Source organism: Akebia trifoliata, chromosome 3 (assembly GCF_017979445.1).
Source record: "Akebia trifoliata isolate Shusen 1 chromosome 3, ASM1797944v1, whole genome shotgun sequence".
NCBI classification, from domain to species: domain Eukaryota; kingdom Viridiplantae; phylum Streptophyta; class Magnoliopsida; order Ranunculales; family Lardizabalaceae; genus Akebia; species Akebia trifoliata.
Genome location: NC_141377.1, coordinates 4,165,926 through 4,193,253, shown reverse-complemented (window position 1 = coordinate 4,193,253; position 27,328 = coordinate 4,165,926). Strand labels below are relative to the sequence as shown.

Sequence of the window (27,328 nt, the reverse complement as noted above, 5' to 3'; positions counted from 1 at the left end):
TGTTGCATGTGTATACATAATCATCAGAACCAGATCATATTGATTGAAGTAATCATACTTGTAGATCATGAAGCATTCTGATTATCTTACCATAAACTTCAATGGCCAACCAGATCTCCTTTATTTCCTACTAGTGGAGTTCTCTGTGGTGTTACAATCCTCAAATATTGAGGTTGATAACATAAATCCTATTTGGCTATTCCATGGTACCAATCCTTCAAGTAATTAACTAATAAACCAACTCCTTCAATCTCTCACATACCTTTGAAGTATCCACACCAATTCTAGAATTTCTGACCTACAAAGATCAAATTTAAACAACCCAATTAATATTTTAAGCTTAATTAAATTTATCAATCTTCAAAATAAACAAACATGAGAAAGTTAACAAATATATACCCGAGAAATGATGGTGTGGAAGATCTTATTGCTCACAATAGAGAAGTTAACATTCACAACTTCAGCTCCTTCTTCCTCAAGAACACTAATCACTTGAGAAAGCATGAAATTCTTGTTCAACCCACTAATCAAAATCACCTCCAATGTAGAACCCATATCTCTTAATTCAATTGCTGGCTTTGTTAAGCCAGGCATCACTGAATTGGTAGTGTCATTTGTAATTGATCCCTCAATACCCATTAATAGTTGCTTCCTTCTCTTCAATTCTTCGATTCTTTCTCTCAATTCCTTTATGTAAATGGTAGCACGGTCCAATTGATCTTGCTGAGGCAATGTATCCTGAAATTCAGAAAAAAAACTTTAATGATCAACAGAACGGAAAAAAGTACTAATTAATGAATTGAGAAAAATAAGGAAATCAAAGCAACAAAGCGGATTCTATTAGAGAAATAATCGCTCTAGAATTATATAATTTATCTGCTTTCTTATTCCCCATCCCCCATGCCATTATCGACCATACATTAATAAAGATTCACATGTTAAATTTATTTATTAAGAGAATGCTGACAGCAATCCTCAGTAGTTATCGAGAATCCTCATTGAGGATCTTTGTAGTAATTATTCGCATTGCGCTTGTTTTTAGGGAGGGGTTCCTTCAACCCTATCGAGAATACTTAAACACCTCATATGCTATAAAACCAATAACAAGATTTGTGAAAAGAGGTGCTCGGGTGCTAGTTAAAGGTTCTAAAAAGAATAAGACTAAAAATGAAGTGGATAGAGATGATAAGAATATATTTGAAATACGAAAACATATCTTCATATAGGACTATGTGAAGAGTCGAATGCAGTAGGATTCATGCAGCCAATCCCAATATATATTTGGGACGAGACAAAGACGATGATAAAGACGATGCAGATGATGTGTAAGACTAGCTAGTGTTTAGGTGGGGTGACTAAGAGGCCAGTCTTACTAGATGTGATTGCTTGGGCTACCAATATATTGCATATGCAATGAGAAACTGCTGAAACACTTGAAATATTATACGTTTAAATGTCTATATATAGTTTAATTTGAACACTTTGAGTTGAGAGAGGCAACTTCGGGTTTAAATGGTGTTGCAGCCAAAACCCCAAGCCACAAATCGAACACCAAAAAAACTCCCGAAAAGTTTGAATGATTCAATATCGAAGACACCTTAGAAGGTAGATGTTTCGATAATTGATTTGCGAAAAGTTGTGATTTTTCAAAAGAACATAAAATCATCTGTAGTAATTAAGAAAAACTTAAGAAATAGTTTAAAAGAGAATTCAAAAAAATTCAAGTAACAAGACAAAATAATATGTAACAAAAACTATTGAAGCAAAGAGTGATTCCAAGAAGACACATTGAACCAAAGTGTAAATTAAGTAAAAAACCCATCAGTTTCTAAGTCTTTCTAATTAACAATAAGCCACCAAAACATATATATATATATATCGAGAGAGAGAGAGAGAGAGAGAGAGAGAGAGAGAGAGAGAGAGAGCCTTAGAGGAATTGTGGGGGTTAGGGATGAGAGAGAAGAGCTTGAAGCAAAGCTCCTTCATGTACATTCTCCTATTTCTCTCAGCAATCCTCCTGTCAAGCTTAAAAGAATCACTGTCGCATTTCCTCTTCATCTCTTTCTTTTTTTTCTTTTAAAATAAATATTCTTTCTGACCACACAAAGAGACAGCTCAAAGCAAACAAGAAGAAGAGAAGAAACAACAATGTTAGCAAGTGTTTTTGAAACCTGAGACTGATATTTAAAGATGTGAAATGTGAAAGGATAAAGGGAGACCTAGAAAGAAAAAAAAGAAGATAAAGGAGGGAGGAAAGTTCAGAACTTGATCACCCCTCGGTCAAAAACTCTATTAATTTGGAAAGGTCAGCTGAGCCCACTGCATTTCTTTGGCTTGCATTGTACGTGGCGGCTCAAAGTACAACATTAAATTCCACAACTATTGTGGCCGCGTTCTCACCGACCAATTTTACTAGCCCCTTCATAAAAGGGCAAATTATTAAGATTTACATATTTTTTATGAATAATTATAGTGACACCGTTTGAACACTCAGCGACATAATAGATATGATACATGATTTTAAATCTCATTGGAGACCGAGATGACTTGACCAAGTCATATTGATATTGTCCATGAACGAAACGGATAGACAAGGCGTCTCACATGTGTAACATCTCACGGGACAAACGACATGACTTGATGATATCTTGAAAACCTCGGATGACTTAGTAAAACTCATCTGAGTCAATTGGGATTTTATATATTTTAATTAAAATAATTAATTTTTTTAATTTAAATACGTATTGTCTAAATAAAATATGAGTATATGCTTAAACATATTTTAATTTAGCTTATTTTATAAAAAAAATTATAGTTATTTTATTATAAATATATATATATATATAGAGTAATAGTTTTTTGACGCCCCCCTCTGACATATGCCCCATGCGCTCCCATCATAGAACCGTAGATTATTGCCTCAAACGTAGAATTATAAATCTTTTCTTGTGTATCTCGAAGCAAATGATCTGTGGGTCTATGATGGAGACGTAAGGGGACGTTAGATTATCATGACTCAAATATATATAATCATAGAACGAATTAAATGGCCTATATATATCATACAATATGAGTTGACTCATTTGAGACAACTCAGTCTCGTCCATGAATAAGACGAGAAGTCAAACCGAGTTTAAAACCATGATAGGATATCCAATGTGCTTGCATGATGTGATTTGTAATTTTTGACTCTCAAGGGTGTAAATATTGTAATAATGCTTAGTTGTTAATCTGCAGATTAGTTAGTTAGTTAGTTTTCTAATTATGTTTTCTGTTATAACTGTTAGTTAGTTAGCTTTCTCATTATGCTCTCTGTTATAACTAATTCATTGTAATAGTGGCTATATATATAGCTGGCTTCTGTATTGTTTGGTTGGTATGAATGAAGATCATCTTCTTCTTCTTGAGTGTAATATGGTATTAGAGCAGATCTGATCTACTGCAAATTTACTTGTTTTCTTCTTCCTTCGTTGATTGTTTTTATTTTCATCGATATGACGAATCTTTCCTCGATGAGTGATTCCAATCTTGGAGAGCGTACCAATTCAAATCGTTCCGCCATTGAAGAACCTTCGAATCCCTATTATCTTCATCATTCTGATAGCCCTGGTCAAGTGCTCGTCTCGCAGTAGCTCACCGGTGAGAATTACACCAATTGGAGTCGCGCGATGTTAATTGCACTATCTGTGAAGAACAAATTGGGATTTGTCGATGGTTCCATTCCTGAGCCTCAAGGTATTGACGCTAATTTGTTTAACTCCTGGATTCGCAATAATAATATTGTTATATCTTGGATATTAAATTCGATTTCAAAAGAAATTTCTGCCAGTATTATTTTTGCTACTTCTGCCCGAGAGATTTGGTTAGATCTTAGGGATCGTTTTCAACAGAGGAACGGACATAGAATTTTTCAGCTTAAACATGAATTGATGAATTTGCGTCAAGAACAAAGTTCTGTTAGCATTTACTTCACAAAGTTGAAAACTATATGGGAAGAACTGAGTAATTATCGGCCTAATTGTTCTTGTGGAAAGTGCTCTTGTGGTGGAATTAAAAATCTTAACGATCATCATCAAATGGAGTACATAATGTCCTTCTTAATGGGACTTGATGATTCTTTCTCTCAAGTTCGTGGTTAGTTGCTTCTCATGGATCCGATGCCTCCTATCAATCGTGTTTTCTCTCTGATTGTTCAAGAAGAACAACAAAGGAGGATTAATCCTTCCTCTGATTCGAGTAATTCTACTGGCACAATGGCTTTTGCTGTTAAAACAGATGTTGCTAAGTCTGGTGGATCTGGTTCTCATAATTCTCAAAATTTCAATATGAGTGCTTCCAAGAATCAAAAAAGAGACAGGCCTTATTGCACACATTGCAAGATTCTTGGACATACAGTGGATCGTTGCTACAAGATCCATGGATATCCTCTTGGATATAAATTCAGATTGAACAACAATTCTAATGCTGCTGCTCATCAAGTTTCTACTTCTGATGATAGACCAGATCAGTCTAATTCTTTTGGAGGTTTTGTTCAGAATCTGAACTCCAATCAATATCAACAGCTAATGTCTATGCTTTCTACACATTTGAGTAGCTCAGCAAAGGTCACCAATGCTCCTGATCCTTCTCAAACCAACTGCCTCGCAGGTATTTGCTTTTATGTATCTTTGAGTCCTCTATTTTCATCCAATCAGTTCTGGATTGTAGACTCAGGAGCTACTCGACATATTTGTTCACAAGCTAGTGCCTTTGTTTCCTTGCATTCCATTCATCACACAACAGTTACTTTGCCAAATCATTCTCAGATTTTGGTCCATTTTGCTGGTGATGTCAAACTGCATTCTGACCTTGTGCTTAAAGATGTATTGTTTGTTCCTCAATTCAAATTCAACTTGATTTCAGTCAGTGCTTTAGTAACTGGATCTGGCCTTACAGTGAGTTTTCTTCCTGACTACTTTGTTATCCAGGATCTATCAACCAAGAGGATGATTGGCAGCGGTGACAAAGTCCAAGATCTCTATGTTCTTAATGTTCAGTGTTTGAATTCTATTTCTAATGCCTTTATCAATAATGTTTCTGCTCATATTTGGCATAATAGGCTAGGGACATATTTCTTTTAAGAGACTTGATTCTTTGAAAAATTAGTTGAAATGTGATGTAACTAGATTGCATAAGTCGGATACTTGTTATATTTGTCCTCTTGCTAAGCAAAGAAGGCTACCCTTTGAATCCAATAATCATTTGTCCAAGTTTCCTTTTGATCTTGTGCATTGTGATATTTGGGGGCCATATCAAACTGTTTCTTATACTGGTCATCGATTTTTCTTGACTCTTGTTGATGATTGCACTCGTTTTACTTGGGTTTATTTGTTGAAGAATAAATCTGATGCTGTCTTTGTGATACCGAGGTTTTTCAACATGGTTTCCACTCAGTTTAATGCCAAAATCAAGGTATTTCGATCTGATAATGCACCTGAGTTATCTTTTGTTGAGTTTTTCCAACATAAGGGAGTTTTGCATCAGTTTTCCTGTGTTGAAAGGCCTCAGCAAAACTTAGTTGTGGAGCGCAAACATCAACACCTCTTGAATGTGGCTTGGTTATTGTTTTTTCAATCCAGAATTCCAGTTTCTTTTTGGACAGATTGTGTTCTTACTGCGACTTTCTTGATTAACAGAACTCCTTCTCCACTATTGCGGCACAACACACCTTTTCATTTGCTATACAAAACATCTCCTGATTATACTCTTTTTCGAGTTTTTGGCTGTTTAGCATTTGTTTCCACCTTAGTTGCTTATCGAACCAAGTTCCAACCTTGTGCTCGAGTTTGTGCTTTCCTTGGTTATCCACCTGGTGTGAAAGGTTATAAGTTCTATGATGTGGAGACCAAACAAGTTTTTCTTTCACGAGATGCAGTGTTTCATGAGGAAGTATTTCCTTTTCATGCTATTACTAGTCCAGATCAAGTTACTGATTCGTTTCCAGATTTGGTTCTGCCACATTCTTCATTACAAACTCATTTTATTCCAGATATTGCTTCTTCCCATGTTCATGATCCCCCTGTTACTTCTGGTATTCCACTTGATCTTCCCATTGATCATCCGGATTCTAATTCTCCAATTGATTTTGCTTCTACTTTAGCAGCTATTATTCCAGTAGATGATATTCCAGCAATTGTTCCTTCTACATCTGGTGGTGTTCTTCGAAAATCTACCAGAGTGATTCATCAACCTAATTACTTAAAGGATTATCACTGCAATTTACTTGCTGGCTCTTCTATTCATGCTTCCACATCTGCATCTTATCCAATCTCTAACTACATCTCTTATCATGGCCTTTCTAATTCCCACAAACAGTTTGTGCTCAGTGTATCCTCTCAGGTTGAGCCTCAATACTATCACCAAGCAGTGAAGTTTCCTGAATGGAGATCGGCTATGCATGAAGAGTTGAAAGCTATGGAAGAAAATAACACCTGGATTGTCACTCATCTTCCTCATAACAAGCATACCATTGGATGCAAATGGATTTATAAGATCAAGCTTAAATCGGATGGATCTATTGAGCAACATAAGGCTCGTTTGGTAACTAAAGGCTATACACAACAAGAAGGTTTGGACTTTGTTGAAACCTTTTCTCCAGTGGCAAAATTAGTGATTGTGAAGGTTCTTCTTGCACTTGCTGCCTCACATAATTGGCATCTAGCTCAATTCGATGTCAACAACGCCTTTTTAAATGGTGATCTTTTTGAGGAAGACTATATGGATCTTCCTCTCGGCTATCTTAGACAGGGGGAGTCCTCTTCATCTCAAAGCAAACTAGTATGCAAGCTTCACAAGTCCATTTATGGTCTCAAGCAAGCTTCGAGACAATGGTATTCAAAATTTTCTCAAGCTTTGCTCAAGTTTGGTTTTCTTCAGTTAAAATCTGATTACTCTCTTTTCACAAAAGGTCATGGATCCTCTTTTGTTGCTCTTCTAGTTTATGTGGATGATATAATTCTTACTAGTCCTTTATCTCAAGCTATTGATGAGCTCAAACAGTTTCTGCATACACAGTTTAGGCTCAAGGATCTTGGTTGTCTCAAGTACTTCCTTGGTTTTGAGATTGCTAAGTCCAAACAAGGTATTGTGCTTTCTCAACACCATTACACCTTACAATTGCTTGAGGACACAGGCTACTTGGCTTGTAAGCCAACTGCTGTTCCAATGGATCCAAAACTTTGTTTAACTGCCACTGAAGGTGACTTGCTTCCTGATATAACACACTATCGACGGCTTGTTGGGAAATTTCTTTATCTCACTTTATCTCGCCCAGAGATTACTTTTGCAGTTCACAAGCTCACTCAATTCTTAGCTCAACCTCGACTTCCTCATCTCAAGGTAGTGCATCACCTGCTTCGTTATCTCAAGAAAAGTCCTGGTCAAGGGTTGTTGTTTTCTTCTACTTCTTCCTTGCAGCTTAGAGCTTACTCTGATGCTTGTGCTCCAGTTCGTTTGAAAGCATTCTCTGATGCTGATTGGGGATCATGTCATGATTCTCAACTCTCCATTACAGGTTTTTACATATTTATTGGAGACTCTTTAGTCTCTTGGAAGGCCAAAAAGACCACTGTCTCTCGATCCTCAGCTGAAGCTGAATATAGAGCCCTTTCCTCTACTGCCAGTGAGCTTATCTAGTTGCAGCAACTTCTTAAAGATTTTCAAGTCTAGATTGATTCTCCTGCTTTGCTATATTGTGACAATCAAGCTGCGATACATATTGCCTTTAATCCCACCTTTCATGAACGAACTAAGCATATCGAGATAGATTGCCATTTTGTTCGTGAAAGAGTTGCTTCGGGAGTTCTCAAATTGCTGTCCATTAGATCTCAATACCAATTGGCTGACATGTTCACTAAACCCCTCCCATCTACTCAACTTTTTTCTTTGTTGTCCAAGATGGCTGTAAAGGACATTTACAAGCCACCTTGAGGGGGAGTATTAGGGTGTAAATATTGTAATAATGCTTAGTTGTTAATCTGCAGATTAGTTAGTTAGTTAGTTTTCTAATTATGTTTTCTGTTATAACTGTTAGTTAGTTAGCTTTCTCATTATGCTTTCTGTTATAACTAATTCATTGTAATAGTGACTATATATATAGCTGGCTTCTGTATTGTTTGGTTGGTATGAATGAAGATCATCTTCTTCTTCTTGAGTGTAATAAATCTCACTTAAAATTTCTTGGAATTCTTTAGCCTAGTGTTACTCTATCTTCTCTTATTTTCATAGATTGGAAGCGATTTTGAAGGGTTAAAGATAACTTTTCAAATGAAATCAAGTTTGAACTTGCACAAAATACATTGAACTTTCAAGAAGTAAAAGACAAAAAAAAAAAAAAGAAGGAAAAACACTTTCTTTTTATTAAACTTTATTTATGTGATTTCGATGAAAGATATTAAGAACCAAAATTTTCTAATCCCAACCATGGTTGAGGTTTTCTATCAAACATACAGTTGAGATGCAATGAATTTGCAAGAAAAGATTTATGGGTAATTTATCAAATAATTACTTGTATTTTTGTTTATTATCAAAATATATTACTACACTTTTGAATTTATCATTTTATTATTTTAGGATATAAAAGCCCTTTCTTCTTCTGATATTTACAAAGTTTCCATCATAAAGTAACTTTAAAGTATTTCCCCTTAACATGTTTAACGAGAATTTTATTGGGTAATGTACTTTTATTGTTTGTTTTAAGAAGTGGTTGATTTTCTTGAGATATGCATAGGCATTTAATTTTTTTTAATAGTAAAATTAACAAAAGAACCTTTAAGCCTAATGAAAACTTAAAAAATGCCATGAAAAAGTTATTAAAAGCATTTGTCTCTATTCTCATTTATCAAAAAAATTGATAATGATGTAACTTTGTGACTTGATTTTTGAATCATCTAATTTTATTAAGATATACATTGTTTTGTCTTCACACAATATCTTAAATATATTCTGAACAATATTAACCATAGATATGTTCAAAAGTTATCCCGATTGAACGGTTGAGAATTATGTCAAGACAAAATTAAAAATCACTAATATTGTCAATTCTTATAAAATGATTTGTCAACATTATGTAATAGCATTGTCAACGCTTAGAGATATGTATGTCAACACTATGTATTATAGATATTTCATAATCTAATTAGCAGGATTTACTAATATTTTGTTATTTATTCATAGATATTTCATAGATAATTCATATAATCATATCAAAACTCTTATTGTGATTATTTAAGATAACGATATAATAAATCTTCCATCAATGTAGTCATTTTTTAAAACATGGTCAAGTTAGAAGTCTTAACTACTTTCAACTTGTAAACATGATTTTAAAACTTGTTTTGACGTCTCATCTCGTTCGTGAACAAGATCGCGTCATCTCGGACAAGTTTTTCAATTTATTCAAGTCATATCGTTTAATAATGACTCGATAGACATTGGATTGACTTAAATCAACAACATTTGAGAATGGTTTTAATGATTGAGACGACTTGTCTATCCGTATCGTTAATGGTTGATATTGAGACATATCGGATGAGTAGTCTTGCTCTCGAATGAGATTTAAAGTCATTCTTGTAAATGAATCTTTAATTAAGATTGAAAAATTTGTAAACTGTTTAAGTCAAATTTGTTTTTTTGATCAATTTAGTTGACTGCATGTCTCACATTCCACGTTAGCTTTAAATGTCACGTTGGTACCCTGGTTAGCCTTTTAGCAATCTCCGCATGACAAAGAGGCCACATCATTTTCCATCGTCATCTCTAGACATCTTTGAAGAATGAACCATCTTCTCTTTTCATTTTTCCTTCTACATCCTTTAAGCCCTTTTGAGTTACTTGTTTTTTAATGGTTAGAGACTTCGAAACCTATGTTTAATGTTCTGACCAAATGAACGTTTCTAAAAAGGAACTTTTAGAGCCATCAGATTCTGTTGGTCCACACCCTTTTTTGCTATCTTTAATCTGTAGATTCTCTTCAGGTAGCCTAGCTTGAAGCAACAATTACAATAATGTGGGAGAGAATCATAGTTCTTTGGTAGCTAATAGCCTGATGTTCCATGGGCCATCCAAATACATTTCGGATGGTCCTCCAATAAACCCATTCAACAGGCCAGGGTACCCCTTTTTGTGGCATGGTCTATCGAAAAAACCTCCCCAACCAGCAAAGCGATGCTTCTTAAATTTGTCTCTTCATAACAAAAGAACTAGGAGATTTGGGAGTGTTATCGACGCCGACAAGATAGACCGGTCTCGTTTGGAGGGTTTTAAGAACGGAGACCATTTGAAAACACACATGGAAAAACCTTTGATTAAAAATCTATCTTTCAACCAGATTGATAACATATCCTTGTTAAGCGAAAAATTTAGTAGCAAGTGTCATGCGTCGAAAGTCATGGCATCGCATGAACCTTTAAGGTTCTAGGCTCTTATCATCTTCCTCATGCCTTGCCCAAGAAGAGGACTTCCGTTTTTTGGCTTGAAGAACTTTGCTATCAAAGCAAACTTAAAATTTCTTGACACCAAAATGTCTTATTTTGAGAAAGAAATCACAGGTTTCCCGTCCCAAACTGTAGGTTTAGGAGCCAATATCCAAATTGTTACTCTTTGAATTGTCCGATGCATCATCGTCTTCAAGAGCTCTTGTCCGAGCAACCACATTAGCAAAATATCTTCCTCTAGTGTTTGGAAGACCTTCACCCATTTTCTCCCTCCCCCACCAAGGACTGACCAGTGGCCCTAAGATTATGTCCGGATCCATATAATATTTAATATATCAATGAACTTTTATATATTTTATTTAAAATATAATTTATTACATGCATTTTTTATTTCACGTAGCTTAGAGTTTTCAACATATTATGATTGTACTTGTAACTTGTTTTACATACGAAAAGCATATATAAAAGAACCAAACTAGAGAATCTAAGTTAACTTAGAAATAACAAAATATCCCTTTCTACCTCCACAATTCAGGTAGTTCTAGAGCAGCGAACCACGAGCTAAATTTGGACCGACAAACTAGATAACATTGGATTAGATCCATTCAAGTGAATCAAATGCTCAATTTTTGTCATAGGATCTAGGCTTTTATATAAAGGTGACAGGTTTAGATTCATTCAAGTGAATCTAAGGTCAATATTTGTCATTGGATCTAGGATTTTATATAAAATTTAAATTATGGGTTGAGAGAATTATCTTTTGCAGTAGGTTGTGAAAGATATATAGAAACAAATATTTAAGTTTCTCTCATTAAGAAGCAAAAGAAGGTTAGCCCTACTTACTTTGTTTACAGAGTTTTTGGTGTAGTAAATCATTTGCCAAGTAAAAAGTGCTTCAGAAACCCTAAATTTTTAGATATTTTAGTAAAATATTATCTATATTTCTATAGTACTTGAATTCCAACCTTTTCTGTACGAATTATATAAATATATTTTATAATATAATCATAATAAAAGACTCTTATAAACACTTTACGATTGTCCTTCCGTTGTTGAATTTATTTCTAGTCTCAATAAATAATTTTGATTAATTAGCCAATAATTTTTCTCCCCCAACATTTGGTGATCTAACTTGTGTTCAAAATTATGTCCCTCTAGTGCTCTAAAGACAGAGGAGCAATGCTTTGTAATAATAATTATCACTATTTTAGAAATGTGGTATCCCCGTGGATGACGGATTAGACCGTAATCGGGGTTTGCTGGACCCGTGCTCCCAGCCATACCCGACAAGATTAATCCATGGGCCCATAGTAAACCCTCAACCCCGTGTGCCAGTTAATTCAAGGGGCATTACCCAATTTCTAACTCACGACCAAGGGGAGCACACCCCTATCACTATGTCTTACCACTGAGCCACCACCTTGATGGGCAATGTTTTATAATTATTGGAAGTAAAAAGATCGTTAAACGAAAGATTATATTGTCACACAAGCTTTTTATAACACATCAAACAAAAATTAATTAAATATGATACATGAGTCGTCAATAATTATTTTATTTTCTAATAACAACACTTCATTTCCATTTTCATAGTGATGTGGGGTTATTTATATCAAAATTTTAAGATACTTTTTGGTAAGAGAAGTAATTACATAATATGTCAACTTGTATGATACATTTGTACAATTTAACGTTTTTGTCAAAAGATGGATCCATACTTTAATCAAATTATTTTTGGTTAATTGGGTTAGAGTCGTGATAATACGATGCCCCCTCTGACACTCCCCTTCTCCCCTTCGTCCTGATCATAGAACTGTAGATCATTTGCCTTGAGATATACAAGAAAATGATTTATGATTTTACGTATCCCGGTGCAAATGATTTATATACGGCTCTGTGATAAGGGGCGTGTGTGTGAGGGGGGCGTTAGAAAATCATTACACATTGGGTTATATTAATCACCTTTTAAGTAATGATCCAAGTCCGAGTGACTCGTTGAAGATGACTCATGAAAAAAAATGCATGATCACGACTGTGGAAACATAAAATCCATGCATCATTAAGATACACATAAGTCTTGACTTGGATTTCATGTTTACGCGGTTTGGATAATGTGTTTGAACATGGTGACGGGAAGTTTGATATGATATAATTGCAAATCCACTATAATGATCTCATCACGCCATACTTTTGAGAAATGGGCCCACAGTGCTCACAAATATTTCTGTTCTATTTTGGTTGTTTTAAAAGTTTTTAACTACCCTTGTGAATAAATTACTTAATACAATCCCAATATTAGATTTTCTTGCTAAAAGCCCCATAATTTTGAATGATAAGTTTGTAGTCTAGATGCTAATATTTTTTTCTTTCAAAAAAGTGCTTTGTTACCTTAAGAAATACTCTACTCTCACCTCTTGTACCTTACCTGATTTTTTCAACACACTTTGACGATTTGTCACAACGAATGATTTTTTTTGTTTTGTTTTTTGGATGATCTCCTTACCATAAAGATTATTCTCACAAAAATTCATCACATTTCAAAATGTCTAGCCCATATAAGATAAAATATATTAATTTACATAATCATATGACATTGAAAGTCAAAATTTGTCCTATATGACTTAAAAATATTGGATTGGGTTGATTTTTTGTGAGAATGATTTTTATGGTCAAGAGATCATCCTCACAAAAAATCAGTTCAATATGAAATTTTCAACCTAATCAAAAGTGATTTACAAATTAACGAGAAAAATACAACACCCCACAATTATAAATCACTTCAAATGGGAATAGAAGTTTCCGATTGGGCAGAAATTTTTGTCAGAATGAACTTTTCACTATAAAGATCATCCTCATAAAATATCAATCGATTCTAAAACTTCTAATTCATATAGGACAAAGGCGTTAACTTCCTATCGTTGGTTGCAAATGGGGAAATCACCACTTTTCAAAAGTGACAAATTTTCTGCTTATGAAAGTATCAAATTTGTCACTTAATAGGTTTTTGCAAATATCCAAAATGCATAAGTAATGATATTCAAACAAACGATCAAAAGTTATTCTCTAATTAAAATTGTGATTGAATTTTTTCGCTTAAATAAATTAAAAAAAAAAATAATAAATTCACCATTTTATCAAAAAGGAAATGCACGTGTAGCAACAAAACTTGAAGACAAATACTACTTAGCAAAAAAGTCTGGGTCATAATTTGTACGGGCCGTGTCCTGATCCGCTTGTATGAAATCGCTAGAGCCGTGTTCCCAAACCCGATTAAAACAAAACAAATAAGGAGAAGGGAGAAAAACAGAGAGGCAAATGAAAGCGATTTCATTATATAATATTGGGTTCACACCCTCAGCTCCTCTTGCTTTTACTTTAGGGTAAATTAGACTTTCACCCCCTGTATTTTGGTATAATTCTATTTCAACCCCCTAACGTTTTGACAATTATTATTACACTTACTTCCTTTATACTTATCTAAAGGGCTCACTTATCTTACTCTACTTGCCATCATCTCAAAGAATTAACAAATGATTTTTATTTTTATAAAGACTATTTTAAATTTTTTTTTTTTTTTTAAATATTTACTCATTTGATGAACAAAAATATGCCTGTGAAAAAAGGGTTCATGCGTAAGAGTGTGAATACTTAAGAGGGGTGCAATTTTAATTATTATTTTAAAAATTAATTTTTAATAAAAGATAAATTTTCAAAAAAATATTGAAAATTTCAAAAGTACCGAAAGTGTTATATGAGTTGACACAACTATCACGTAATATTGATAAAATATTATTAAATTGTCAACATTGCGTGATAACTTTTTTTTTTTGCTAACCGAGTGTTCGAGCCAGCTTGCGTGCACCAAAACTAATCTTGGGGAGGACTACCACAACAACTCACCGCCATGGTCCTCCAGTTAAATCATGAGAAAAATCCAACAGGAGAATCGAACCTGTGACATGCGCCTAACCCACACTTCACATGCTCGCCCTTACCACTTAGGCAACCCATGGGTGGATGCATGATAACTTTGTCAACATTGACAACACTTTGGAAGTACCAAAAACATTTGTAATTATTTGTGAATTTACCCAAAAATAAAATGAGAGTAAAATATAATAGTAAAATAACACCTGATTTTCAACACCGTCAATGACAGGGGAGATAAGTGCAATTATCAAAATGTTAGGGTGGTCAATATGGAATTATGCCAAACTACAAAGGGTCAAAGTGTAATTTACCCTTTACATTACGAAGGGTAACTAAGGTTGTCAATGGATTAGGTCTAAATGGGACTATAGTCAATTTGGTTTCAATCCGATAACGATTGGAATAGACTCCTGCCGGATCAAGTTTTATAGAATCTAATATTAGAATCCAAACCTAGCTAATCTAATAACAATTCAATCGGATCTGAATTAGATCAAACCTAATTTGATATGCACAATCTAAATAAATTTCATTTATTTAAATAAAGGCACCGACTAGTTGCACACCACCCACTACCTATTGGGTTCCATCACTTGAAAATTCCCCTTTGCACTTCTTTTGGATGATTACATTCCAAAATATAATTTAAAAAATGTTGCACTTTTTTATTTTATTTTATTTTTTATGTTCTTCCTCAATTATGTTCACAAAAATTATTGTTGGTTTACTAAGTTTTGCTAGAAATATTTTGTCATTTTGAAACCATGTTTACAAAGTTTCATTCCCTTGAAATGCATTGGTTTATAATTTTGAAACAAAGATTAGAAAATTAATACCTTAATTAAGTTGAAGTCAAAGAGAACACAAGCAAAATCAATCACAAAACATGCACAAAGTACAACACGAGCAAATAATACAAAATTACAAGATAAAATAAAGGTTAAACCCTAAAATGTTACGAATTGGAGAGCAAGCAATAGGTTAAAATAGAGGTTATAAAGAAAAATTGTATTTTTAAAAAAAATTAGTGTGCAACTAGTTGGTCCCTTAAATAAAGGAGTGCTGATTTTCCAACTCAACCTAACATAATAACTTAAAAACTCACTTACGTGGCATGTACAAGAACTATAGATTTTTGTCCCTCGGGATACATAGTTGCACATCTATTGCACATGTTTTATGGGGACGTGCAGTTGTGTATCCTGAGGAAAACATATACAATTCTTGCACATGCCATGTCAGTGTGTTTTTGAGTTTGTTTATTAGGGTTGACTTAGAAAATGACTACTCTAAACAAAATATATAATATAATTTATATACTTTCTTACACATGATTGATCTAGAACTGATCCAATAAGATATTTGGATTAGAATTTTATCCTAAGGGCAAAACAAAATGTAGTTTTATTTACACGAGGGGTCAACATTAAAAAATAAAAATAAAATTAAGAGTAAGGCTTGCGTGGCTATCTTCGAAAGATTTATCTAAGTATAGTTGGACCTACATGGATTGCCACATTGTCAATCTAAAACCAGTCTTCTAGATTTCTTGGAAAAACTCAGAAGTTAAATAATAAAGTAAAAAATACAAAAATACAAAACAAAACTATCTTGTGCTTGATCTAACATGTTGAAAACAGACAGCCACACCATTCCCAAATTTAAAATTAAGATTCAATGGTGAAAAATAATTATTTAAAAAATCTACTTTTTGGAAGTTCTTAAAATATTATGATCTAGATCCTTGTGGTATCCGATCATTTTTTACTTAGAAAAGTGTTTTTCATCTTTATTGTGCGCACTGGTTTAAATAAATGAAAATAACAATAAATAATTGTGATAGACGTACCTCTGGCTTTTAAACTGATGAGATGCTCCTCTTTATCACAGTAAATGAGAGATGAAGAAAAAATGGTTATTCCCCCCTAAAATTGTATTTTCTATTTGAACTGTTTATATAACAATCACCATAACATAAAAAGTGTACCAGTCAAAAATAAAAAATATTAAAAGTGTTAGTATAGAATAGTTAATGCAGATAATATCATCAATGCATTATAAATGTAATTACAAATATTTGCTTCCAAAGTGAATAGTTTTTTAATAAAAACTGGATATATTTAATACTTATTAAGCCAAATATGAGTTATTTAGAAGGAAAAAAATTGAGAAAGCTTTTGAAAAGGGTTGGAAAATGGGATCAGGAGACAACCTTTATCCTATATGGGTTGGAAGTTTCAGAATAGATTGATTTTTTGTAAAGATGATCTCCACATCACAAAAATCAATTTATTCTTAAACTTCTAACCCCATCAAACTTAATTTAGAAGTTAATGGTAAAAAGTGACGATCCATTAACTTGTATACTACTTTTGATGAGGTTAGAAATTTCAAAATGGACTGATTTTATATGTGGAAGATCTTTATATTATATTGATCAACCTTATAGATTAAATTAACCCATTCTAAAACTTCTAACCCATGTAAGAAATTTTTTTTCAAGGTAGGTTGTCAAATTTGGATTGTGGCTTCATCCCAACTCCTTTAAAAAAGATTGGCAGTCAATATAGTTACATGAAAATTACAACAAAAAATTAAAAAGTAAATATTTTTTGTGAAATTCCCTTTTCAGCGTGTCATTTATTTTAATTATTGAAATGGTAAATTATCATTTTCTGAAATTAATTTTTTTTACTAAATAGGAAAAATTATTTTATATTATTAAAGAAAAATGCTACAGTGACTCCCTACGACATTGAGCTCAACACTACATTGATGTGTAAGTGTGCACAAAACTATAGATATTTTTTCGTCGATATACAAGTGAAAACATATATGGTTTCATGCATACCAAAACATCAGCTCAGTGTCAAACACAGTGTTCAAGTTACTCGAGCATCACTCATTATTAAAACGAGGCAAGTTGACATTGAGAAGTTCCTAGGTGATTATATCAACTTCAAAATGACTGTGAGCTTACGCGAGTGCATCGCAAGGCATTGGTGAAAAAGGGTAAAAGTCGACGTGACTCTTTCAAAACACTATATGAAAAAAGGGCTAAATTTGACAGATCTTCGCATCGAATTTACCCCCTTTTCATGTAGTGAGCGTAGTTTCTCTCACAAAAATAACTGAGGTAGTTAAAGCTTAAAGTCCTATAAATAATCATGGGCGCTCTTATTTATTCTATATTTGAGTGTATCTTTTAGGAATCAGTTTTTTGACTTTGTATATAAGGGATAACTATGAATTTCAACCAATAAAAGACCAGAATTAAACACAAATAGCTAGCAAAAATCAGAAATAATATTTTGTTTTTTAGAAACTAAACTCTATTTATATTAATTGATTTAAAATATAATAATAGATTTTAATAATAAGAACCCATCATGCCTAATCATCTGAAGCATGGAAGCTTTTGAATTTTGACTTAAATTGATCAAGAAATACAGATGATAAGAAAAATATTTGACTCAAAATATGAAGGAAATTCAAAATCGAAACACCCAACAGGGAGTAACCTTCAAAAAGTTTATGGAATCTTCAAATCTCTAATCAGATTTTTAAGGAAGCCTGTATAGAAAATGCAACAGATATGCACAAGTGAGCTTAGCTTTTCTTTTTATCCTCAGCGGAAAAATATCAATAATTGATCACAAATGATAGGATGCTTTGGATCCTATTAAAAGTTTGATCCAACTTAAAGGGGGATCTTCCTCTCTGGAAAACTAATTTATTTCTTATTATTTCAAATATGAACTACAATCTCCTTTATAAAGGGTTTGTGATTCCAACAATTGAGAAAGATTAGACTCGTAAAATAATAAAATAGAAAGATTCTTAAAATAAAAAAATTTCTAATTAAAAAGATTAAAGACTCCTAAACTACTAAAATAATGTAACGTGGAGGAACGAAATACCCATTTCAGATTTTCGATCAAATGGGCTCTTAATCTTAGATTACTGACTTTTATCTCGATTTCGTGGTCAAAAGAAGAGAATATCTTTTAGGTGCTCGTGTTAGAGAAAGACGACATAATGTTAAAAAAAAAGCCTATATGTGACAGCCCATGGCCATCGAATTTCATAAAATTCTACACACCAAAACTTTTTTTTTTTTTTCAGTTGAATTTTATTTTTCGACAGGCTGAAATCATCAAATTAATGGGGGATCGGATAAATTCAACGGCTTAGAGCCATCGAATTTGGGGAACATAAGTTTGTTTGACAGCCCTAGGCTGTCCTTTAGTTTCTAAAAATTGTGACCTTGACCCATAGAATTTTCCAATTTTCACATAGTGCAAGATTTGCTATATCATTGGTGAAAAAAAAAAAGAGCTTATTGATCATTCTTGGCCTATTATTAACATAAACTCTAAAAGGGTACGGTATTTATAATATTGACAAATATATGAAAATTAAATTAATAAAAACATCCTAATTACTAATACTTTCTAAAGTAAAATATCCTATTTGATATAATATTAGATGGGTCAAGATCGGGGACAACTATTTGTCACAACATCACCTAAATGCCGTCTATTTTTTAAATGTTTTTTACAACACCATTAGAGGCCATCTGATCTTGTGAAATGGACGGCATCTGGGCATTTTAAGAATTATAGTTGTCCGCCAATCCTGAGCCATACTAAATATAGGAAAATTCTAAAGTCGCTGTGCAAGACACTGTGTTACATGTAAAGCTGATGTGGAGGCATGAATGAAACCATGGATGCTTTTCCTCGATATAATGAGTCGTGATGAACGCACACAGTTTTGGTATGCTGCTGATGTGGCAAGGGCCCAGAATCATAGATCTTTTTCATCGAGTACATGGGAAAGAGATGTGCACTTCTATGACCTTGATATGTCAGGCGCATACCAAAACCGTGTACATTCATCGTTATTCATATATATACGAATGAAAAGCACTAACAGTTCTCTTCCTACCACGTCAGTTCAATGTCTTACGCAATGTGCTCAGCAATCACTCTAAGATGACTCCTAAATATTATATCATTATCTGTCACAACGTACCAATATTTCTGATGAGATACACTAACAATGATACAATGTATCTCGTGCTTCTCAACACAAATTTACATAATGCATCTTCTTTGTTAAACAACCGGTGACAACATATCTTGATGATAACAAAAAAGTTTTCAAGAAACATTAGACATAATAACCTGTTAGAATAAGGACAAACACACAACGTGAAAAAAACTCATATTCGATGGTCTTGGGCCATCGAATTTTGTAAAATTTGAGAGATCATGGCATCAAATTTTTTATTATCGATTTTTTTTTTTCTTTTGATTTCTTTTGATGGGTCAAAACTGTCAAATGAATGAAGGATGAGAGAAATTCGACGGCTCTAGGCAGTCGAATCTAAGGAACATCATAAATTACAAAGGCCTAAGGCCTTTGTTCATGGGCCTTGTTTCATCAAATTCTCCATAATGACATATCCTTGAGTGAGGGTTAGCAAAAAAAAAAAAAACATATACATATATATATATAGGTTTACATGAGACTTAAGTACATGAAGTGCTATGTATGATTCATATGTATAATTTATTGTAAGGTCATACAATATATAGTAAAAAAACTCATATCCTTAGCCACAATGTGAAAAAGCCCAAATTTGACGGTCCTAGGCTGTCAAAGTTCATAAAATTCAACGGATAAAGGGGTCGAATTGGCGTCAAATTTTTCATTGTCAATTTTTTTTTTCGACGGACTAAAACTATCAAATTAATGAAGGATGGGAGAAATTCGATAGCTCTAAGCCGTCAAATCTAGGAATATCTAGAATTTCGATGGTCCTAAACCGTCAAATTTCATTTTTCAAAATTCGTGGGCCTTGGCCCGTCAATTTTTTCTGTCGAATTTTCCAATTTTCACGTAGTGCTAATAAAGTATTGAGGGTTTAGGATCCATCCTTAAATGCCGACCCTCCATCAAGAAGATCCAGTAAATAAAAAAACCAACCATATTAGATGTGAGGACTTTTATCAAATCTTTCATTCTTTTGGATATACCAGGAAGGAAACTATTTAAACAACGTAGTTGTTAGGATCCAATTGGTCGATTTTGGCTTAGGAAATTTGGTGGGTGGTGAGATGCCAATTATCATAATGAATATGTATAATGTAGCTGAGTGGTATGACTGAAAAATTAAAAAAATCGTAAATAAACTTGTTTGAGAAGATTGAAGAACTCCAACATAAGATAAATTAAAGGAAAGTCGTGGGAGATGGTTTGAACATGCGAAGCAGATCAATACTACCACTTGAAAGGAGCGATTTGGTGAAAGTCATGGGCTTCGTCATTGCCATCTACTTCTTATCCCAATTACTAATAAGGTCGTCGGTAACACAAATCCTCTATATATTTTATTACTATCTATCTTCATATGATTTTTGATCTTCCATTTACCTTTTTAGAACCTTAATTAATGGGAATTTCTGGTATTTTTCCAGGAGACGAGGTTCAAAATCAAACACCAAAGGTTAGAATTTTTTCTTGAACCCACAATAATACCATTTAATTGGGTAGATATCAAGATCTAAAAATTAAAAAAGAAAAAGAAAGAAATTTGGTAGATCATGAGATAATTATATGTTCCCTTTTCTTGATATGTTTTTAATTATTATTATTTTTGGGTTGTTAGGTCCACTACTACCTATAGTGAGTAGTTTGCGCTGAAGATACGTTTTAGGAAAAGTTCCACTAATTGCTTTCTTAATGAAGAATTCTTGTAGGGAAACTCCTACCATCAATCGCCTGGAATACTAAATTAATTGAAAAAAAGAGTACGGATTCTACGCGCTCACTATGAAGGCTAGGATTGAAAGTTGCCTCCTAACCTTAATACATGCCATGTAAGTCAAAATTCAAGAATTAGCATCTAAAATGTCTTCTTTTTAAATTTTCCTTGAATTGTGACTTACGTGACATGTATTGGGGGTTCGGGAGGGTCCAATCCTCCACCCATGGTGCATAACTGCATATGTGCGAATCTGCACTCAGGAAAGAAAGATTATTTAATAGATCTTGTGTGAGATTGATTTTTTTTTTCTTCTTCTAAATAGTACCTAACTTTGGATGGTACAGCTTGATAGTCCATTTAGTATATTTTTTTCTTTTTTAATGCCCATCAATATCATAATATTTTTAAAATATTCAAATTACCCTTTTTCTCATAGTGATTGATTGATTGCCATCATTTTCAATAATTTTTTGACCAAAAATGATGAATAGAGAGTAGGGGTGACAATATATCGGGTTAGGTCGTGTTCATGTCGTGTTGAGGTAAGGGTATTATGAAAATTTACCAAACCCAAACCCAACCCATTTAATAATTATGTCAAAAACTTAAACCTAAAGCAAACCTATTTGTAAATAGGTATACCTAACCCAACCCATGTATAATTTATTTAATAAAATTCTTGAAAAATATAAGTTTCATTTCTGCCACCAAAAATAAAATATCATTACTAAAAATAAAATCATACAACCGTGAACTAAGTTCAACGGTGAAAAGTAACTTTTTTTTCAAAATTTGTAAGTAGAATTTTGTCATTTACAACCATGTGGCATCAAATCATGTTTTTGGATGCCAAAAGGTGATTGGTTAGAAAACTTTCTTTACTAATTTAGTAGGAAAAGTGTTTTTTAATATTAATATTATTATTATTGGCTAAGCAAAGTGTATTTCATTATCTCATAAGACAATAATTTTTCTTGGAAAGATCTTAAATTTTATCGGGGTTATTTTGCCAATATTAAAAATCAAACACCACCTATCTTTAGATTTTAATGGAAAAAATGGAGTAAAAGGATATAAATATAAATAAATAATTTATTAAGAAAAATATTTTTTCTTTCCCAAACTAAAATTTAATCATTTATTAATTTAAAAATATCTTAAAACACCCTTTATATTATGTAGAATTTGATTAAAAAAATGTATTATGAAAAAGTTCTAGAAAATTCTAGAAAAACAAATGAATAATTTAAAATTTTCTTAAATAATTATTGATATATTTAAAATTACACATTAATGACAGAATAACTAAACGTGTCTAAACGGGCTAGGTGGGTTGACGTACAGAACCCAAACCCAACCCATTTAATAATCGTATTAGACGGATTGACACTATTATGACCTAAACCCAATTAGATTTGACTCAGACTCACTAATTTCTTGTCATTTTCGAGTCGTGTTGTGATTGCCACCCCTAATAGAGAGTGATATACTCTTAATTTTGAACATGTAATAGTATTGTTTAGATTTATTTCGATAATTTATTAAAAAAATTAAGAATGAAGTTGAGATTCTAATTTTTTTGAAGATTATATTGAAACTTGATTCAAGTGTCCATTTCGCAACTATGATAAATGGGTTTTGGGTATTTATAGAATATCTATCAAGTTTCATGGTCTAAAAGAAAAAATAATAATAATGAAAAAAAAAAATCGAAAACAAAATCTAGATCACATTTATAGGGTCGAGTTTGACCATTTTTAAAATTTTTGAATTCAAGCTATTGCGATGGATATAATTGCTGATGTTGTTGATATATCTGTCATAATAGCTCTTACAAATTGTCACATGTCAAATCCATCGTAATAACTCTTACAGGTCAACGAAAATATTTCCCAATAGTTTTGAAAAAGGATGAATTTGACAATAAGAGCTATTACGGCCGATTTATCAACTACAGTGGTGGATATATCCATCGCAATAGCTTGAATTTGAAAATTTTAAAAATTGTTAAACTCAACAATAAAAAGTAGTGAGCTCGACAATAAAAAGGTTGAAGTTGATAATAAAAAGTGGTGAACAATTATAAATGTTATCAGATTTTTTTCGTTTTTTTTTTTTTTTTTTTTTTTCATTTATTCGACTTTGATGCTAAATAAATCTTCTCGAAATACCCAAAATGCATATATCATAGTTGCAAAATGGATACTCGAATCAAAAGTTACGACATATAAATATTTTTTATTTTTCAAAAAACTTAGAATCTCAATTTCGTTCTTCATTTTTTATTATAAATCATCGGAATAATTAAAAAAAAAATACATCTAAATATTCAAAATTAAGGAGTATATCATTCTCCATTCGTCATCCATATTAAAAAAATATTACTAAATGGACTATCAAGCTACTGCCCCAAAGTTAGGGACTATTTGGAAAAAAACCTGCTTCAAATAAGGTCTATTATGTAACTTTTCCTTAAATGAAATGATGAACAAAAAAATAAATCAACCACAACACATGAATTTATGTGAAAAATTCAAAATCAAGGAAAAATAAGAAGACTACATTGCGTTCATTATGCTCAAAGGCTAAAAAAGAAATTACAATCTTTAACCGACTCAAAACAACTATAATTAACCTGACATAGTGGTTGAAGCAATCAGACTCGACGATCATTAAAATACTTATAAACAACATTCTAACATCAAATTTAACCTGAACTTCATGGCCTACCAACTAGAGCTTCTCTTTATTTTCTACTAGTAGCTCTCCATGGTGTTATCATCGTTACCTATGCGCCTTATCCCAAATATTGAACGATGTTGGCAACATGAATCCTATTTCACCATTCCACTCTATCTGACTCTCCAAGGTACACTTCTTCTGGTAACTTATAAACCAACTTCTTTAATCTCTCACAAACCCTTGAAGTTTCCACACCAACTCTAGAACTTGTGACCTACAATGATCAAATTTAAACAACCCAATTAGCATTTTAAGCTTAAATTAATAGATCAACAATAAACTAAGACAACACAGTTAATAAATACCTGAGAAAGGATGGTGTGGAAGACCTTATTATCACCCACTACAGAGAAGTTAACATTCACAACTTCAGCTCCTTCTTCCTCAAGAACACGAATTACTTGATAAAGCATGAAATTCTTTTTCAACCCACTAATCAGAATAACCTCCAATGTAGAACCCATGTCTCTAAATTCAAGTGTTGGCATTATAAAGCTGGGCATCACCGAATTGGTAGTGTCATCTGTAATTCTCTTAATACCCATCATTAGTTGCTTCCTTCTCTTCAATTCTTCGATTCTTTCTCTCAATTCCTTTATGTAAATGGTAGCACAATCCAATTGATCTCGCTGAGTTGATGCATCCTTAAAAATATAACAAATTAAATCACTTATGATCAATTGGAAGAATTTTTTTTTTTATTGGAATGAGAAAAATAAAGAAATCAACGCTACAAAGCAATTTACATAAGATAATTAGTCTCCCTAGAATCATAGAATTCACCTGTTTTTTTTCCTCTATATGGGATTATGAGTCATGCAAATATAAAGAGTCATGGCATGCTCCATTTATCAAACAAATTCGTCTTTAATAGTGAAAAATATTTAAAGAGCTCTAATTAAACTGTAAAACCAATAATAAGACTTGCTAGAAAATGCGCTCTAATACTAATTTAAAGGTTCTGGAAGAAATAAGATTGCAAAATAGCGTGAATGGAGATTGTAATAAAAGATTTGAAATGCGAAGATGTTTCACTTTGTAGAGTCGAATGAAATATGATTCATGCAAACAATCCCAATAGTTAGGATGAGATAATGACGATGATGATGACAACATCGGAGATGATATATATCTAAGACTACTGTTGACGTGGGGTGACTAAGAGGCAAGAATTAGATATTGTTGCTTGTGATAGCAATATACCACATATCCCATGGGAAACATTCTGAAACACCTAGAAATATTATTTGTTTAGGTTTCTACCATGGTTTTGAACACATCAAAAGAGGCAATTTCAGTGTTAGATAGATAGTGTTATGGCAAAACCGAAGAGGCCACAATTAGTCCACCACATACTGAAAGCAAACTCGAAAACTTGATGATTTGATCTTGATGAGAAATTGATACAATAATACACAAGTTATAATAGGATTTGAGTCCTAGAATGGTGTTGCTTTTGATGTCATCATTCTAACAGATAGCTTCTATGATTCTGACCTTCTAATTCATAGTGAACAAGAACCCTAATAGGGTCCCCATAATAATGAATTGTGGAAAAAAAACATAAACAATATACTTAATAATGTTCTATGATTCCTTTCTTTATCTCATTAATAGAGAACGGATGAAAGCAATCGGATCGTACTATAATAAGATGGGTAGAAATTGGATCACTTTGAATATTCTCAAGACTCCATAATCTAGTCGAATCACCTTTAGAAGGTAGATATATGTTTGGATAATTAATTTGGAACAAATTTTGATTTTTCAAAAGAACTTAAAATCATGTAAGAGATTTTAAAAAGAGAACTCATAAAATCCAAAGGAACAAGAAAAAGAATATGTAATGTAAACTATTGGACCAAAGAGTGAATTAATTAAACCCATGAGTTTCTAAGTCTTTGTAATTAACAATAACAACCAAAATATTTTTGAGAGAGAGAGAGAACCTTATAGAATTTGTAGTGCTTAGGGATTAGAGAGGAGAGCTTGAAGCAGAGGCCCTTCATGTGCATTCTCCTATTTCTCTCAACTGTCTTCCTATAAAGCTTATTAGAAGCATCACTGTTGTATTTTCTATCCATCTCTCTTGTTTTTTTCTTTTTTTTTTTCTTTTAGAAAACCTTATTTCTCAAACAAATTAACACACATAAAGACAATCAAAGTGAGGCAAGGCAAGAGAAAAAAAACATAAGAAAACATAGCAAGGAGAAGAGAAGAAGAAACAATACTAGTTGTGATTTGGGTGAAGTTCTTTTGAAACTTGAGACTTGTATTTAAAGTACTTGTGAAGTGGAGAGTTGAAGACCAACAAAGAAAGAAGAGAGGAAGAAGGTTCAGAAATCACAAGTCAAAAAGGTGTATTAAACTATTAGTTTCTCAAACGTGGGTGGGTCCCACTTCATTACACTTTTTTAAATAATTAAAACCGGTTTGAACCGAATATTTGTCAAATTGTTAGGCTCACGGTTCAAATCAGTTAGACGTATGTATGTTAATTAAACAAAAAAAAAAAAACGCAAAAATATAAATACATTTTTACTAAGAATCACGATAATCTGACTATTCCAAGTGGCACACTCAATCAACTCTCTTGACGTAACAAGTTCAGGAATCATAGATCTATATGTCTCGAGATACAAAATTATACTTCTCCATAAAAATGTGTATCCCGAGACATACAAATCTACAATTCTCGAACATGTCATGTTAGGAGAGTCGATTGACTTTATCACGTGGGGTAGTCCTATTATCACGACTCTTTTACTAAATTATACTGTTAAGGATGATACTAAAAAATCAGGGGTTCATTAGTCCAACCTATTTTATTATAAAATTAGATCAAACCGGTCCGGCCACCCATTTTGGTCCGGTTTTCAAAACACTTACGTTTGGTTTCCATTGGGCATTTACGTGGCGGCTCGAGGCATGACTCTGACTTTTGTTGTTGTTGAGACGTTGAGATTCCGCGTCTCACCGTCCAATTTTACTACCAATCCATTTATAATAGTGGGAACTAGGAAGACCTTCATATACTTTATAAAATTAGTGTGTTGCCCTTTGACCATTGAACAATATGACTTTTAAGTAATGTCAACTCAAAAAATGGCAAAAAAAAAGGTATGGGTCACTTACGAAATTCTTTGAAGCCCAATATTGCCTTGGTGGCTTACTCAATTGATTAGATACTATCTTACGAGGACAATTACTACTTGCAGATCACAAGTAATCCCCTTGCAACCTTAAAATTATACCCATTCGTGTTCGGGTGCAAGGGACACCTTTGATTTGCAAGTAGTTGCTCTCTAATTAAGTATTTCATCCTCTTGTTCTTCTTTCCTTTAATAAAAAGCCTAGTCTTTTATTAAAAAAAAAAAAATAACATAATCTTTTCTTTCCTTTCCTTGTG

General features: G+C 32.8%; 3 protein-coding genes across 3 annotated transcripts; 1 reads left to right on the top strand and 2 right to left on the bottom strand.

Moving 5' to 3' along the window:
• Positions 1–229: 229 nt before the first annotated feature.
• On the bottom strand, positions 230–3,562 carry LOC147405619 (transcription factor bHLH167-like). Its single transcript, XM_086434143.1, has 3 exons — positions 3,542–3,562; positions 400–738; positions 230–298 (listed from the first exon to the last, which is right to left on the bottom strand). Exons 1-3 carry the CDS (start codon positions 3,560–3,562, stop codon positions 230–232), a joined length of 429 nt encoding a protein of 142 aa, XP_086290269.1.
• A 106-nt stretch (positions 3,563–3,668) lies between these two features.
• LOC147405618 (uncharacterized) lies at positions 3,669–4,139 on the top strand. The gene has a single exon (XM_086434082.1). It carries the CDS (start codon positions 3,669–3,671, stop codon positions 4,137–4,139), a length of 471 nt encoding a protein of 156 aa, XP_086290208.1.
• A 19,602-nt stretch (positions 4,140–23,741) lies between these two features.
• LOC147405617 (transcription factor bHLH162-like) lies at positions 23,742–26,163 on the bottom strand. The gene is made up of 3 exons (XM_086432720.1): positions 25,869–26,163; positions 24,225–24,563; positions 23,742–24,133 (listed from the first exon to the last, which is right to left on the bottom strand). Exons 1-3 carry the CDS (start codon positions 26,001–26,003, stop codon positions 24,017–24,019), a joined length of 591 nt encoding a protein of 196 aa, XP_086288846.1. The 5' UTR covers positions 26,004–26,163; the 3' UTR covers positions 23,742–24,016.
• Between the last annotated feature and the right edge of the window lie 1,165 nt (positions 26,164–27,328).